Source organism: Syngnathus leptorhynchus, chromosome 9, assembly GCF_054491065.1.
Source record: "Syngnathus leptorhynchus isolate UIUO chromosome 9, UIUO_Slep, whole genome shotgun sequence".
In the NCBI taxonomy this organism is placed as follows: Eukaryota; Metazoa; Chordata; class Actinopteri; order Syngnathiformes; family Syngnathidae; genus Syngnathus; species Syngnathus leptorhynchus.
Window position 1 is genome coordinate 9,534,122 of NC_141203.1, and position 17,793 is coordinate 9,551,914.

At 48.5% G+C, this 17,793-nt stretch overlaps 1 protein-coding gene across 17 annotated transcripts in view; it reads right to left on the reverse strand.

Moving 5' to 3' along the window:
* The window catches only part of stxbp5l (syntaxin binding protein 5L), an 89,170-nt gene that overhangs the window by 53,698 nt on the left and 17,679 nt on the right, over nucleotides 1-17,793 (reverse strand). For all 17 annotated transcript variants that reach the window (XM_085921202.1, XM_085921210.1, XM_085921213.1 and 14 more), the window contains 2 exons: nucleotides 6,986-7,066; nucleotides 6,636-6,827 (listed from right to left, as the gene is read on the reverse strand). In XM_085921202.1, the coding sequence (XP_085777328.1) occupies nucleotides 6,636-6,806 (171 nt within the window). In that variant the 5' untranslated portion in view covers nucleotides 6,807-6,827; nucleotides 6,986-7,066. The remainder of the gene's footprint in view (nucleotides 1-6,635; nucleotides 6,828-6,985; nucleotides 7,067-17,793) is intronic.

Below are 17,793 nucleotides of genomic sequence, written 5' to 3' on the forward strand. Positions count from 1 at the left end.
AGTGGAAAAGAACATCCGCTACATCTACTAATCTGTCATCATTTTTATTAGCAAAAAAATGAACAAATATTTATATAATACAGTTGAAAATTATTTACAAATGCATTTGCAAAAGTAAATCAACATCCTATAATTATTTTCTTTCCTAACCTCACCTAAAAACTACCAGAAATAATAAATATACAGTGGCGGGTTCGAAATTTACTTTGTTCTTTGTTCTGCGACCCGGTTTGGAACCCAGCATGATTGAAAATTGCTGCAAAATATATGTATCTATTTATTATTGTAAAAAAATCTCAGCGTCTGCTAGAAAATCATTACACAATGTCTGGTGGCCTTTAACCAGACAAACCTTTCAGGTCAATGCAAAATGTTAGGTGTATGTTTCCGCAGATAAAAGTGTAGGTTGAAAGCATCAATTTGTAGAACGGAGAAGGAGGAGATCGTTATGACAACACCAGGGCTTCATGGAGCCCATTTGCAACAGACACTAAAAACCACGATTGGATTATGTCTGCTGCTTAGTGTTTCAACGAACCCTGATGAAGAAAGTCAATTAGTAGAGGGAGTATAAATAAACATCACATATTTACCCCGATACTGCAACATAAATTGTCCATAAATACATCCTAATTTTCACCAACACATTCTAAATTCTGTCTCGTCTATCGCAGTGAGCTGGAGCCTCTCCCGGCTTGGAGTAAAATGCGGACAACACACCAAAAGTGGTCGCCAGTCATTTACAGGGGACATATGGAGACAGACAAGCATTCACACTTTCATTTACACAATCACTCAACTCAATGGGAACTTCATTAATGCTTCAAGAGTGTACCACAACACGTCTAATTCTTCAAACAAATTTGAGACCTCATGTCTTGAAAAGCCAATTTTTAATCACAATAACTCTGCAACAACCACCTAAAACCAATGTTCTGGCTCTTCTGAGCTTGCATAAGAGGTGCCAAAATTAATTTGTGTACCGCTTCATTTGAACGGGGGGGGGGAATATAAACACATTGCTGGCACTTATGAATAAATCACAAATGTGAACGAAAATGATAAAAGACTGCTAAGAAGCTCTGTTTTGAATGGCGCATTGGTAAATGTCCATGACTGAGGATCATGTTCTTCCTCTAATGCTATTCAAATAAAAAGATTTTCATCTGCGTTGCACTTCTCTCCACGCTTTCGAGAAAGCTCCTTATTGTCATTGTTTTAAAATGTATGCAAAAAGATGTTCGGCCTACTGTACAGCTTTCGTCAGCACCATAAATATACATACACGAGTGGTGTGTTGATATTTGAATCACTTCCATTAAGGAGAAGGTCATTTGTTGGTTGTGTGCGACTATATGTCTACATTTAATAATTGAATCTGATTTTTTTTTATTATTGCATTAAACGCATCATCCATAAAATTGCCAATCACACCTCTGACATCTTTGTTTTTTACCTATATAAACTTGTTTAAAACTATGTGAACAAGTCTTTGAAAGATAACGATGCCGTGGTTACAGAAAACAAAGTACATTGTGTCAGGCAGTGGTTAAGTGTTTTTTTTTCTTTTATCTCATTCACTGCCATTGATGCCGTCAAATATCCACTTTGTGCTGGCAATGAACTAATTTTTGAGTTAATAGCTTGAACAAATCAACCACACCACACTGGGCTCATTTTTTTGGGTTAGATATACAACCTCGTATAAAAGAATTTACACTAAACTAGGAAGCCACAGGTCACTAAAATGACGTATTGATGCGCCGCTTTATCAAGCATGGCCTGAGAAGAGACACCCTCGTCTGGCTTGATCTGTTAAAGAGGAATGCACTGGAATGCAAGGAGAGGCTGTTTGAAAAGCTCAGACGATGTGAAAGAGCAACCTACGGACTGAGTAGAGAGAGAATTTTGAAAAACTGAATAAAAACTACTTCACAAAAACTAGTAATGTATCCGATTCCTTGAAGATGATTTTCCATCCCCAACACACAGCAGCTGTCAAAGAAACGCCAGTAAACCTTGTCTTTTAAGAATTCTCAGACTTATGAAGGCACTTTTTTTAGTGCAGCTTTGACAAAAGTTTTTGTTCTGTTGTCCCTGACTGGATCATTAAAATTATGGAGCACTAAAGTAGGTGATGTGTGGTTGCAATGGCGATGACAGATGGAATTCTCCTGATAGTATTGCAACCCACATTTTCTATTGCGCTTGCCTTAGTTAGGGTCACGGGTGAGTCAAATCCTACCGCCAGCAGAATACGCGCTCTCTTCAATGGTCACCAACCAGGAACACTAATGAAAATTCACACTCACGTTTACATCTATTGACAATTTAAAGTCAAGATTTTGAAGTGGAAAAAAGCGGAGTGCATTGCTATGTGCAACCAGGAGCAGACATATTTCCTTGAGCCTGCCAGGAGAGTTCACCCCCTCCCTCCCCAACTTGCCAGGAGATCCATTTTTGAGAGAGTGATTGCAAAAGTTTACTTAAGGGAATGAGAGTCTGTTGCTGAGACTGCACATGCTGGCGTCACTCAAGACTCCTTTTGCACCAAACAGCACCTGATTAAGAAGGCCAAACTGCTTTTACCATTGCCGCACACTTCCGTGTTCTAAGTGAAGGTCAAACATAGATTCGCTGTCATTACTTTTGTCAGCTTTCCATTTTAGCCTAACATCACCTCCTCCTTACTCGAGAAACCCCTCGAGGCCTCTGACACATGGTAATATGAGACGAGTTGGAAGTCCATCAGACTGAGTCATCACACCCATTGAGAGTCTGCAGTGTTGCCGCAAACGTGACGAGGTGATGTCAGACAAAGGATTTCAAAGATCACCAGAAGGGAACAGAGCAGCCTCAACTTGTCAAGCATTTATTTCTAGTTACCGAGAATAGACCACAAGTCTCTCTCTGAGGCCACGTCGAAATCTGCTTTTCATCATGCACAGCCTTGCTATGTTTTTCCTCAGCAAATTTACCACAGATGAGATTTAATCCTTCCTCTGCCAATGCCTTCTAAACAAACTAAGGACTTTTTTTATGCAGTTTGAAAGGCTCATTTCCTTGTAAAACTGTCAATATAATACGTACAAAAGCATCAAGTCGTCGTTACTGAACCGCCGCCACATCCTGCTACGATGAGCAATATTACAGAGCTTTTAAAATCATATTGAGCAGCACTACTTAGCAGACTAACTGAAGTAGAGCGTAAAAATGTATTCCGATCAAAAGGAGTAACGAGAAGCGTTTGTTTGCTGAGCTGCTGTTACAATTGCTAAGATAGGCACAAACCAGGAAGTGGATTTTTACAAATAACCTGGGGTACACCTTCCACCCAAAGAAAACACAGGGGACACTTTATAAACAGACAGTATAGGGTACAAAGAAATCAAGAAGGAAATAAACTTAAGAATGATTCACACATTTCAAGCTCCTAGGTATCAACTCCAGATGTTGAACACATATTAGCACAACTGAAACTCTTTACAGTCCAATTAATCCTCAGCAGGAGACTAACTTGAAAAAAAGACATTTAAAAAGTCATTACATTTTCCTATAAAATGTGTCTGATTATCCTAATTCACAATGAAAGGATTTTTTTTTTTGCATTCAAAGTGATGTTACTGGGTCATCGCAATTATCATTTTGTTCTTAGTGATTCTTTTAAGGATATTATAAATGGAAATGGCCTGAAGATGTCCCAGGGGTGGACATTTTAACAAGCTCTGGATCCTAAAATATTAATCAGTTAGCACTCAAACACGTGTGATAATGTGTGCGTGTCAAGTGGCCTCTTTATTGGGGCATCCAAGTTATTTTTTAAACCATCCTCCAGGCCCTCGACGCGTGCCAAAACCAACACTGTAAACTATATGCAGAGCATGGAAAACAAGAATGTTGTGTTTGTATGCATTAATTTAAATAACTGCTATTTTAATTATGTCCATGCAAGCAACAACAAAATTCTACAATAACGACAAGTCATAGATACATGTTTGTTAAAACAAAGAAAACAAAAGACAGAATAAAATAAAATAAATAAAAAGCGTTTTCACCATGTAATGTTTCTAGATTTTAGGGGCGTGACTAAAAGTGGGGCTATAAGGACACTTGCAGTTAACAGTTATACAATGCAATTGTGACAGGCAGTTAGACAGCTAGCTACGCCTACACACGTGAAAATGCATCCTACAGATAGTCCGCCAGTGTGGCTGCAATAGAGCGCCTCATTGTTGGCCGTGAGTGTACGCACATCATGCAGAGGAAGGCAGAAGAGTAAGGATTTTATTTAAGGAGTAGGTATTTTTTTGTTTTTAAATCTGGTTTAACAGTCATTGTGTTGAGCAGGTCTGGATTGCTAATTTCAAGTGCATTGTTGTATATGTATTCCAAAACTGTTTTAATTTGAAGCAGCCTTTGCCATCTATTTTTTTTTTATGTTCTCTAATCGCTGACAGATATTTGGAGCACACATTGTTCCCTTTCGGTCCTGTTTGCACTCACTGTGTGCTGACATTTCAACGAGAGTAAAGCAAAGAAAGTCTTTTGGTTTTGTGTGGGCCATGTGGTGCTTTAATTTTAAGAGCATATGGTTTGTGTTTTTTTTCATTTAGTGTTTCACCTCTGCAACAGCAATGTGAATGATTCATGCTAATGTAACACATTAAAGCCGATTATGGAAAGACATTTGTGGGTCAATTTGAAAACACCGTTGGGAGTGAGCCAGACTGAGTGCTATTTTTAAGAGGCATTGTTTTGATACTCTTTTCTGCTTGGTGTTTGTTAAAGCAAGATTCTGCAGGAATTAAACAACACATTTTATACAGGGTGGTGCATGTTAGCTCCACGATAACAATAACCAAGAAGAAAAGCTTGCGAGTGATTCGCAGCTCATCTTCTCTCAGCCTCTTCATCTTAGAAATGAGAGGAAAGATTCAATGAGCCGATCAGGCACCTGCTACCTCAAATTTCTCCCTTGATTTCATTCCGTTCGAGGGAGAGTTCAATAAAAGCTTTTTCTGCCACTTCTGTGAACACAATTTCCACTGCAGTCTGCTTTGAAATTGAAACACGTGAAAACGGGATCCAAACAAAAGGAGTTGTGGCAACTTCCCACACTGCAACGGTGAGGACGCAAGTCATAACTAACTTTAACCAAGTTAACCAGAAAACTCCCACACACAAACACACTCCACTGCATGCAGTGACATCACCATGACAAAGTAAAAATATTACATAGCCTTCTCCGGTGCGTTCATGTTTGTAAAAACTTTTTTTGAGATAATGAAATGAAATAATTAAACGTGCCTATAAATAGCTAAATCTAAGAAACTGATCATATTTTCCAGAACTGTACACCCTCTAACAACCAGCAAACCATTTGACTTCATAAATGACATAGGCACCACCTGATATTAGTCAGTATTCGTTTTTTTCCCCTTCAATCCCATATAGGGGGATGATAGAAATAGATACAAGACCGATAATACAGCACATGAACGATTTTACAACCTGTCCGTCACACTTTGAACTCTGTATGGGTGGGAAATGGATGGAGGCTAGGCTGTGATTGCATTTTCCTCCCACTGTGTAACTCACCTACACACACACACATACACACACACAAACACGTGGTGCAGAGGTGAAATTCAATGCACTTGTGCTTTTTACATGTGAGCTCCGATCAAAACAGTGGATTTAATATCAACAGTGCATGAAAGCACTCAGCAAGAAGGCGCAGCTTCCGGCATGGGACTCGACAATCCCGCCGCTGGTTTTCCAGCACTTTCTTCTTCCAGTCTGCCTGCGAGCCAGCCTGTCGAGGCTGCTCTGCAGCATCCTTGACTTGTGAATAAACCACCGCCTCCTCTTCCTCCTCCAATCCCTTGGTAAGAATAAAAGACAAACTCCCACCCCTCCCTCCACTCAAAAATACAGCAGCGCAAACAACCCACATTCTCCTGGCTTCTTAATGAATTATTCACACAGCTCGCCAAAATTCAGCCTTTTCTTTCGGGCGCAGGGAATAATCACTGCAGTCGGCCCCGAAATGCATCGTGCTATAAATACACCTACTGTATAACCCCGGCACACACTAGCACGCATATCGGCACGAGCCCCCCACCCCCTGAGTGAAAAGCACATCAACTATGAGGACAGTACTGCAGGGTCCCTCTTGTGTGCACTTTGTATGCAAGGGAGGGACACCGGTTATGTCATCGCCTCCACACCATTCATGTGTGCTTGCTGATGCAACACGAAGGCTGCTCTTCATCGACATGCTCTCCGGGCTCTTGGATCACACGAGCGGGATACACACACACATACTGGTAGGAGCTTCCCTAAACTGCGGCCACATGTCAGCTTTGCCAGATGGATGACTAATGGATGAGTCTAAGGGGGCGCAACAAAAAATTACAAATATGTATATATCAAAATGAGGTAGCGCCTTTGTTGTGTTGTGAACAACTTTCACCCGAGTATCAAATGACTAAATCTAGCGTCTAACGTAAATGACACCAGAGGATGCCTAGCAGTGCTCCATTGTCAACACGGTGTGCGTGAATTGTAAATAAAGAGGGCGGGGAGGACACAAGCGCAGCCAGGCTGGAGTGAAGCTTAGTCATGGCACCCACCTTACACAGCTGAAAGTTTTCTGACACGAGCGTCTCCTGCACGTCGATTTCTTTGGGGGTCGGTGCCGCGGTGGGGGTCCCAGCGGCGCTGCCACACGACTGCGATCCCATAGTCCCGCCACCTGGAGAGGAGGTAGTCAGCCCGTCCAACACCTTCCGAAACTTCTTCATTTCTGACGTCTTTGATTGGCACTAATGTGGGGAAAAAGTGTGAAATGAGGCTTTCTGCAGATGCACGATGAGGAGCTCCACTCCTGCAGATAGATGTCAGGCTCCTCTATCTTTAAGTGGAATTTAAAAAGTCACATAGGAACCTCATCCTGGCTGCTGAATGCATCTGGACCACTCACCGCCTGTCAGCCGCCGCCGTTGGTGGTGATGCAGATGCGGCTCGCCTCTGGCCCAAACTTCACTCCCCTTTTCTTTAGATCCTAAAGTAGGATCCGCGCAACATGAGGGAACATCCCACGCATCAGAAACAGAGACACATCGCCATGCTCCGAAAGAAGTGGAAGACAAAAAGAACTTGGTGCGGTCAGGATCCACTTCTTTAAAAATACACACTCTAACACAAAAACACTTTTTAATGATACAGGTGCAGCAGGAAGTCTGCACAATCCACAGAGATGCAGGGATAAATGCTGTTGTTGCTTCAGCCAAGACATACAGAGCCACTGGAGCTCTCCACAGTGCTGAAAACACTCGATAAGCCTAGCCCGGCCCCCTTTTCGCTCCGCCTGTCTTGCACTCTCTCTCTTCTGCTGCTGCTCTCTTTAGTTGCTCTCTTTAAAGCTAGGTTGTTTCAATTTTGGAGAAAGGGGGAATATACAGCATTGAAATTGTTCATTGCTGCACTCAGTTTAGTTTGAGACTAGACATTGAAAGAGAATTTTATGCTATGTATTTGAGTTTCATAGTGGTGTTTTGGTGAACTAGTTCAAGGCTAATACTAAAATAAATTACCATCTAGCATGTATATGTGCTATTGCCCATTCATTTCAACATGGAAACATGATTTGCAACATTAATGTTGAGTCACAAGTAGTGATGGGACACGTTCGCTTTAAATTTACTTCATGAATCAGTTGTATTTCTTTTTTGACTCCTCTCAATATTAGGCTGAAATCTAACTGATTTTTTTAAACCTCATTTGAAAACTAACTGCCATCTAGAGCAGCAGTCCTCAACCTTTTTTTGCGTCACGGACCAGTTACCGTAATTTTTGGACTATAAGTCGCTCTGGAGTATAAGTCGCACTAGCCATAAAATGCTAAATAAAGTGCATATATAAATCGCACCCGGAGGATAAATCGCACTTTTGGAGCAAATTTATTTGTCAAAATCCAACACCAAGAACAGACATGAACGAGCAACAACAGGCTAAACAATAGGTATGCAAATGTGACAAACACAAGCGAAGAGCTGAGAACGGGCCTGACATGACATTCAGAGTTATTCTAATAACAATTACATAAATAACACGTTTATAAAACCCTCTGTGTCACTCCAATTAATTAAATCCATTGATCGTCCTTTATGTAAACAGACAGGCAGGGAGTCATGGCTTCATGCAGTTCAGGCCAGGCCAGGCAGACTGGAGCCAGGCAAGCCAGGCGGGGCAGGAAGGAGGGCAGGCAGGCAGAGCTTAATTCATGCGCAGGCAGTCAGGGCTATATCAAGGCACAGGCCAGGCAGTAAGGCAGGCAGGCAGTTGTGGCGTCATCCAGGCGCAGGCCAGGCAATCATGGCTTCATCCAGGCGCAGCCAAGGCAGTCAGGCAGTAATGGTTTCATCCAGGCACAGGCCAGTCAAGCAGGCAGGCAGTCATGGCTTTAGCCAGGCACAAACCAGGCAGTCAGTGTTCTTCATCCAGGTGCAGGCCAGGTAGGCAGGCAGTCATCCAGGCACAAGACAGGCAGTCAGACAGTCATGGCATCATCTAGGTGCGGGACAGGCAGGGAGGCAGCCATCTTCATCCAGACGCAGGCTCGGGCAAGCAGTTTAGAAGGCAGTCGTGGCTTCATCCAGGTGCAGGCCAGCAAGCAGTCATGGCTCCGTCCCAAGGCGAGTCAGGCAGTAATAACTTCATCCAGACACAGGCCAGGTTGTCAGGCAGGCAGTGATGGCTTCATCCAGGCACAGGCCAGCCAATCTTGGCTTCATCCAGGGACAGGCCAGGCGCGCAAGCAATCAAGGCTTCATCAAGACACAGGCCAGGCAGGCAGGAAGGAAGGTAATCATGGCTTCATTCAGGAGCAGGCCCTCCAGGCAGGAAGGCAGTAATCTTTAAAAAGGTGCAGGCATGGCAGGCAGTCAGTCATGGCTTCATCCAGGCGCAGGTCAGGCAGGCAGGGAGTCATGACTCCATACAGGCATGGGACAGGAAGAAAGGCATCTTCATCAAGGTGCAGGCCAGGCAGGCAGGCAGATAAGCAGTCATGGCTTCATCCAGGTATAGGCTAGGCAGGGAGTCATGGCTTCATCCAGCCGCATGCAAAGCAGGCCGTCACGGCTTCATCCAGGCGCAGCTAAGGTAGCAGTGATGGCTACATCCAGACGCAGTCAAGACAGGCAGGCAGTAATGGCTTTAGCCAGGCGCAGCCCAGGCAGGCATGCAGGCAGTCGAGGATTCATCCAAGCCAGTGGTTCTTAAACATTTTGGATGGACCCAACCACACCAGTTTCATACGCACAAACAGTTAACCCCTTGAACCCCTAGAAAACTTTTTTTTTTTTTTCAAATTCAAGACCTGAAAGATTTTTAGTGGTGCACAAAATCAGCTATGCATGAACATCACCTTGTTCAAAGATCAAAACCAACACAATACATGAACATGCAAGAAAGTACATATTTACAAATCAGTATGACTTCTGCTGTTACATTTGTGAGACTTTTTCAGATATGTCATAAATGAACATGATAAATCAGGTGTGTTTGGACCTTCACAGTGGAGCCTCTGCCGAAACTGGCTCACCAGATCCCTAGGGTTTGATCAAAACCAGATAAAGAACCACTTATTCAAGGTCAGTCCACGAAGGCAGGCTGTCGTCTTCATCCAGGTGCAGGCCATGCAGGCAGATAGGAAGGCAAGTAGTAAGGCAGGCATGGCTCTATCCAAACGCAAGCTGGGCAGGCAAGCAGTCATGGCTTTATTCAGGCGCAGGCCAACCAGGCAGGCAGTCGTTTTCATCCAGGTGCAGACCAGGCAGGCAGTCATGGTTTAATCCTGGTGCAGGCAACCCAGTCATGGATTCATCCAAGTTCATGGCAGGCAGACAATCAGTTATGGCTCCATCCAGGGAAAGGCCAGGGAGGCAGTCATGGCTTCATCTAGGCGCAGAACAGGTGGGCATGCAGGAAGCCATAACGTCATCCATCCACATCCAAGTCAGGCAGGTGGGCAGGCAAGTAGTCAAAAATTCATCCAGGCATATGTCAGTCAGTAAGGCAGATAGTCACGTCTTCATCAAGAGACAGGCCAGGCAGGGAATCATGGCTTCATCCAAGCAGAGACCAGGTATGCATGCAAGCAGTCATGGGTTCATCCAGACACATCCAAGGCAGGAAGACAGGCAGTCAAAACTTCATCCAGGTGTAGGCTATTCAGGCAGGAAGATAGTCATGGCTTCATCCGGGCGCAGGCCAGGCAGGCGAACAGTAATGGCTTCATCCAGGTGCAGGCCGGGGAGGAAGGCAGTCAGGCAGGCAGTCAAGGCTTCATCCTGTTGCAGGTCCAGATGCAAGCCAGGCAGTTGTCTTCATCCAGTTGCAGGCCAGGCAGGAAGACAGGTTGGCAGGTAGAAAGTCATGGTAGTATTCAAGAGTAGAACAGGTAGGCAGGCAGACAGCCAGGCAGCGAGGCAGCAAGGCAACCAGGCAGGAAGGGATCCAAGATTCCAAGGGTCTCATCCGAGTGTAGGCTAGGCAGGCAGGCAGTCATGGCTTTGCCCTGGCGTAGGCCGGGCAGTAATGGCTTCATAAAGGCATATACCTGGCAGTCAATCAGTCATGGCTTAATATAGTAGTGATAATAATAATAAATTTTATTTGCAAGGCGCCTTTCATGGCACTCAAGGACGCTGTTCAAAGATAAAACACACAATCAAATATAAAAACAGTATCTAGGGACAGTTATCCAATTTACGTATTTAGCTTGTCAATTTTCATCTATTTACTTACCTTTTTCTTAAAAATAATTAAAAAAATATCAATTTTACATAGCATTTTCTAAACACTAAAAGCCACTTTAAAAGGAAATTAATGTCTCGATCATGATGTTAAGGGAAAGGGGGCCAGGGGGTCAGCGACAATGTTGCTGGTGCCACTTCTCATGGGCGTTGAGTCCGATCCTTGAGCCGCATAGCTGCTCACAGATGGAGCAGGGGACCCCGGATACAAAGGGGTTACCAGCTGCCTGCTGGTGACATTGAATGCACCTCTTGGTTCATCTGTCTTAATTAGTTTGGTGTATTTTCGAAACTGCAGTGGGACAAATGACCGGTCAGATTGAACAGTTGAGTGTCAGTTTCATTAAGCGCAGTGTTTATATTGGTCGATTTTATGAGGTCTGGTGTAGTCATGGCGCACCTGAGGGAGTACTGGCTTGGTACAGGCACATCGCACGCAGTCCTGGTGTCATCCAGGCGCATCCGAGGCAGTGCTGGCGTTTTCCTGGCAAATACGAGGAAGTCTTGGAACAGTCCAACCGCACTTGAGCCAGTCCTGGCTTGGTCCAGGCACATCAGAGAAGGTCCTGGGTTGGTCCAAGCGCATCCGAGGCAGTCCTAGGTTGGTCCAGGCTCATACGAGGCAGTGCTGGCATAATACAGGTATATCCGAGGAAGTCCTGGTGTCATTCAAGCCCATCCAAAGCAGTCTTGGGTTGGTCCAGGCGCATCCGAGGCAGTCCTGGCATTGTACGGTTGCATCCTAGGTAATCATGGCTTTGACCAGGCGCATCTGAGGCAGTTTTGGCTTGGTAAAGGCACATCCGTGAGTAGTGGCTTCGTCCAGGCGCATCCGAGGCAGTCCTGGCGTCATCCTGGCACAATTGATGTAGTCCTGGCGTCATTCTTGGGCGTCCAGTGCAGTCCTGGCGTCGTCCAGGAGCATCCGAGGCAGTCCTAGTGTCGTCCAGGCACACTCAAAGGCAGTCCTGGGTTCATCCAGGCGCACTCAGAGGCAGTCCTGGGTTCGTCCGGGCGCATCCGAGGCGGTCCTGTGATCGTCCAGGCGCATCTGAGGCAGTCCAGGAATCTTTCAGGCGCATCCAAGGCAGTCCTAGCTTCGTCCAGGCGGATCCGTGGCAGTCCTGGTTTCAGCCCGGCTCATCCGAGGCAGTCCTGGCTTGGTCCAAATGTATCCAAGGAAATCCTATCGTTGTCCAGGGACATCTAAGGCAGTCCTGGCTTGTCAAGGCATATCCGAGGCACTCCTGGCATGGTCCATGTTCAGTCGTGAATGGCTTTGTCCAGGCGCATCCAAGGCAGTATTGACTTTGACCAGGTGCATTCTAGGAAGTCCTGGCTTGGTCAAGGCGCATCCGAGGCTGTCTTGGATTGGTCCAGGCGCATCCGAGGCAGTCCTGGATTGGTCCAGGTGCATCCGAGGCGGCCCCTCCTTGGTTCGACCGCATCCGAGGCAGCCCTGTTTTGGTCAAGGCGCATCCGAGGCAGTCCTGGCTTTGTCCGGGCACATCCGAGGCAGTCCTGGCTTCGTCCAGGCGCATCCGAGGCAGTGTAAAGAGAATGGGGCCGAGAACTGACCCTTGAAAGACTCCGTGTACATGTTTAGTGTGGGATGTTTGTTGGTCAATGGTGATGTAGTAAAATCTGACAGACAGGTAGGTTTTGAACCAGGTGGTGTTGGAAAGGCGGTTGAGAAGAATGGAGAGGTTTACTGCGTCGAAGGCAATACTGCAGTCAAGGAGGAGATGGTGAGAGAACTAGTCAGAGGAAAGCAGGAGATTCTTTGTGACTAAGTAGGGCCATTTCAGTACTGTTATGTGTACAGAAACCAGATTGGAATGGTTCATACAGGTCAGGTCATTAGAGAGGAGGTGGGTCTTGAGTTGAGATATGACGGCTCCTTCCAGTAGTTATGATAGAAATGTGAGATTAGAGATGGGTCTGTAGTTGTTTGGGTCCTCAGGGTCAAGGCCGGGCTGGGAAGGACAGGGCAGGCAGTTTCAACAAGGTGCAGGCACATGACAGCCACGTCGTCAAGGTGCATTAGAGGCAGTCCTGGCGCATCCGAGGCAGTCCTGACATCGTCCATGCGCATCCAAGGCAGTCCTGGCGTAGTCAAGCGCATCCAAGGCAATCCTGGCTTCGTCCAGGAGCATCCAAGGTAGTCCCAATTTCGTCTAGCATCCGAGGCAGTCCTGGCCTGGTCCAGGCGCATCCAAGGCAGTCCTGGGTTTGACCAAGCGAGGGACTCCTTGACTTCCCTCTTCCCAGCCACTTCCTCCAGCTCATGTCAAGGCGTTCCCAGGCCATCTGAGAGAATTAGTCTGTCCTCCATTACGACCTGGATTGTTCCCGAGATCTCCTACCAGTGGGATATGCCCAGGAGGCAACATGATGATCTTGCTCCTCTCAACGTGGAGGAGCAGCAGCTCTAATCAGAATCTCTCCTGGATGGCCGAGCTTCTCACCTTATCACTAAGGGGAGAGTCTAGACACCCTGCGGAGGAAACTCATTTCGGCCTTTGGTATCCGAGATCTCGTTATTACGGTCACAAGCCATGGCTCGTGATCATAGGTGAGGATAGGAACGTACATCAACCGGTAAATTGAGAGCTTTGCCTTTCGGCTCAGCTCTCTCTTCACCACAATGGACTGGTACAGAGTCTGCATTACTGCTGACGCTGCACCGATCCGCCTGTCGATCTCGCGCTCCTCCACTTGGGGCAGGATCTCATCCCTAATCTGAAGAGGGCATTCCACCCTTTTCCGACCGAGGACCATGGACTCGGATTTTGAGGCGCTGACCCACATCCCGATCGCTTCACACTCGGCAGCGAACCGCTCCAGTGAGGGCTGGAGGTCACGGCTTTCAAAAAGCAGAGACGCAATGCTGAGGTCCCCAAACCAGACACCTTCACCGCCTTGGCTTTGCCTAGAAATTCTGTCCATAAAAGTTATAAACAGAATAACTGAGCAGCCTTGGCGGAGTCCAACCCTCACTGGGAACAAATCCGACTTACTGCCGGAAATGCGGACCAAACTGTGGCATCGGTGATACAGGGACCGAACCTCTCTTCGGCACCCTCCACAGAACTTCCCGAAGGACACGGTCGAACGCCTTCTCCAAGTCCACAAAACACATGTGGACTGGTTGAGCGAACTCCCATGCCCCCTCGAGGATCCTGCCGAGGGTGTACAGCTGGTCCACTTTTACACGGCCAGGATATAAGCCACACTGCTTCTCCTGAATCTGAGGTTCATGACAGCCCCACAACATCCAGAGCCTTTAAAAACTCCCAGCAGATCTCCTCCACCCCGGGGCCTTGTCCCTGAGGAGTTTAACTACCTCAGTGACTTCAACCCAGAGATTAGAGAGTCCGCCTCAGAATCTCCAGGCCCTGCTTCCACAATGGAAGGCGTGTCGAAATTGAGGAGGTCTACAAAGTATTCTCCCCACCGACTCGCGACGTCCCGAGTTGAGGTCAGCAGCACGCCATCTCTACTGTAATTAGTGTTGACGGCGCACTGCTTTCCTTCCTGAGATGCCAGATGGAAAAGCAGAATTTCCACCGCTTGGCCATCCCAAACCTGTCGACATCATCTGGAGTCCCGTAGGCCAAAACAGCCCGATAGGACTCCTTCTTCAGCTTGACAGCATCCCTTACCGCCGGTGTCAAAATCCACAGCAGGTTCGGGGATTGCCGCCACGACAGGTACCAACCACCTTACGGCCACAGCGCCGATGGGCTACGTCAACAATGGAGGCACGGAACATGGTCCACTCGGACTCAAAGTTCCCCGCTTCCTGAGACGTGGGAAAAGCACTGCCGGAGGTGGGAATAGAAGCTCTTCCTGACAGGGGATTCTGCCAGACGTTCCCAGCAGACCCTCACAGTACGTTTGGGCCTGCCAGGTCGGACCGGCATCTTCCCCCACCATCAGAGCCAACCAACCACCAGGAGGTGATCAGTTGACAGCTTCGCCACTCTCTTCACCTGGGTGTCCAAAACATGCGGCTGCAAATCCGATGACACGACTACAAAGTCGATCATCAAACTGCGGCCTAGGGTGTCCTGGTGCCAAGTGCACACATGGACACCCTTATGCTTGAACATGGTGTTCATTATTGACAATCCGTGTCGAGCACAGAAGTCCAATAATAGAACACCGCTCGGGTTCAGATCGGAGGGGCAGGTCCTTCAAATCACACCCTTCCAGGTCTCACTGTCACTGCCCACGTGAGCATTGACGTCACACTCTAGAACGATGGAGTCCCCAGAAGGAGCGCCCTCCAGCAGTTCTCCTAAAGACTCCAAAAAGGTGAGGGCTTTGACCTACCGTTTGGTGCTTGGACACAAACCACAGTCAGGACTCGTCCCTCCACCCGAAGGTGGAGGAAGGCTACCCTCTTGTTTTAGCTTTGTCCAGGCGCATCCGAGATAGACCTGGCTTCTTTCAGGTGCATCCGAGGCAGTCCTGGCTTCGTCCAGACGCATCCGAGGCAGTCCTGGCTTCGTCCAGACGCATCCGAGGCAGTCCTGGCTTGGTCCAGGCGCATCCAAGGTAGTCCTGGCTTGGTCCAGGCGCATCCAAGGCAGTCCTGGCTTTGTTCGAACTCATCCGAGGCAGCCCTGGCTTGGTCCAGGCGCATTGGAGGCAATCCTGGCTTCGTCCGGGCGCATCCGAGGCAGTCCTGGGTCCGTCCAGGCGCATCAGAGGAAGTCCTGGCTTCATGCAGGCACATCGGAGGCAGTCCTTGCTTCATCCAGGCGCTTCAGAGGCAGTCCTAGCATCATCCAGGAGCATCCGAGGCAGTCCTGGGTTCATTCAGGCACACTCAGAGGCAGTCCTGAGTTCGTCCAGGCCCATCTGAGGCAGTCCTGGGTTCGTCAAGGCGCATCTGGGGAAGTCCTGGGATCGTCCAGGCGCATCCGAGGCAGTCCTGGCGCAATCGAGGCAGTCCCGGCGTCGTCCTAGCGCATCGGAGCCAGTCCTGGCGTGGTCCTAGGCGCGTCCGAGGCAGCCCTGGCGTGGTCCAGACGCATCCGAGGCAGTCCTGGCAAGGTCCAAGTGCAGCCGAGATAATCCTGGCTTTGACCAGGCGAATCTGAGGCATTACTGGCGTCGTCCTGGCGGATCCAAGGCAGTACTGGCTTCGACCAGGCACATCTGTGGTAACCCTAGTTTCGTCCAGGTGCATCAGTGGCAGTCCTGGCTTTCTCCAGGCTCATCCGAGGCGGTCTCGGCGTTGTCCTGGCGCAATCGAGGAAGTCCTGACGTGGTCCTAGCGCATCCGAGGCAGTCCTAGCGTCGTTGAGGAGCATCCGAGGCAGTACTGGGTTCGTCCAGGCGCACTCAGAGGAAGTCTTGGTTTTGTACAAGCGCTACTGGTAGTCCTGGGTTTGTCCTGGCGCATGTTAGGCAGTCTTGGGATCGTCCTAGCGCATCCGAGGCAGTCCTGACTTTGTCCAGGCACATCTGAGGCAGTACTGGGTCCGTCCAGGCGCACTCAGAGGAAGTCCTGGGTTCGTCCAAGCGCTACTGGTAGTCCTGGGATCGTCCAGGCGCATGTTGGGCAGTCTCTGGATCGCCCAGGCGCATCCGAGGCAGTCCTGGCTTCATCCAGGTGCATCTGGGGCAGTCCTGGCTTTGTCCAGGCACATTAGAGGCAGTCCTGGATCGGTCCAGACGCATCCGGGAAAGTCCTGGCTGCGTCCAGGCTCATCCGTGACAGTCCTGACTTCGTCCAGGCGCATCCGAGGCAGAACCTGGCTTCGTCCAGGCGCATCCGAGGCCGTCCTGGCTTCGTCCAGGCGCATCCGAGGCAGTCCCGGCGTCGTCCAGGCACATCCGAGGCAGTCCTGGCGTCGTCCAGGCACATCCGAGGCAGTCCTGGCTTCGTCCAGGCACATCAGAGGCAGTCCTGGCGTCGTCCAGGCGCATCCGAGGCAATCCTGGGGTCGCCCAGGAGTATCAGAGGCTATTTTGGTGTCGTCCAGGTGCATTTGAGGCAGTCCTGGCAGATCCGAGGCAGTCCTTACATCGTCCATGCGCATCCAAGGCAGTCCTGGCGTAGTCGGGGCGCATCTGAGGCAATCCTGGCTTCGTCCAGGAGCATCCAAGGCAGTCCAGATTTCGTCTAACATCCGAGGCAGTCCTGGCATGGTCCAGGTGCATCCAAGGCAGTCCTGGGTTCGACCAAGCGAGGGACTCCTTGACTTCCCTCTTCCCAGCCACTTCATCCAGCTCATGGGAGGCGTCCAGGAGGCATCCTGATGAGATGCTTGAGCCGCCTCATCTAGCTCCTTTCAACGTGGAGGAGCAGCAGCTCTACTCAGAGTCTCTCCTGGATGATCGAGCTTCTCACCTTGTCACTAAGGGGAGAGTCTAAACACCCTGCGGAGGGAACTCATTTCGGCCATTTGTAACCGAGATCTCGTTTTTACGGTCACAAGCCATAGCTCGTGACCATAGGTGAGGATAGGAACGTACATCGACTGGTAAATTGAGAGCTTTGCCTTTTGGCTCAGCTCTCTCTTCACCACGATGGACCGGTACAGAGTCTGCATTACTGCTGACGCTGCACCAATCCGCCTGTCGATCTCGCGCTCCTCCACTTGGGGCAGGATCTCATCCCCGATCCGAAGAGGGCATTCCACCCTTTTCCGACCGAGGACCATGGACTCGGATTTTGAGGTGCTGACCCACATCCCGACCGCTTCACACTCGGCAGCGAACCGCTCCAGTGAGGGCTGGAGGTCACGGCTTGCAAAAAGCAGAGAAGCAATGCTTAGGTCCCCAAAACGGACACCTTCACCGCCTTGGCTGTGCCTAGAAATTCTGTCCATAAAAGTTATAAACAGAATAACTGGGCAGCCTTGGCGGAGTCCAACCCTCACTGGGAACAAATCCGACTTACTGCCGGAAATGCGGACCAAACTGTGGCAACGGTGATACAGGGACCGAACCG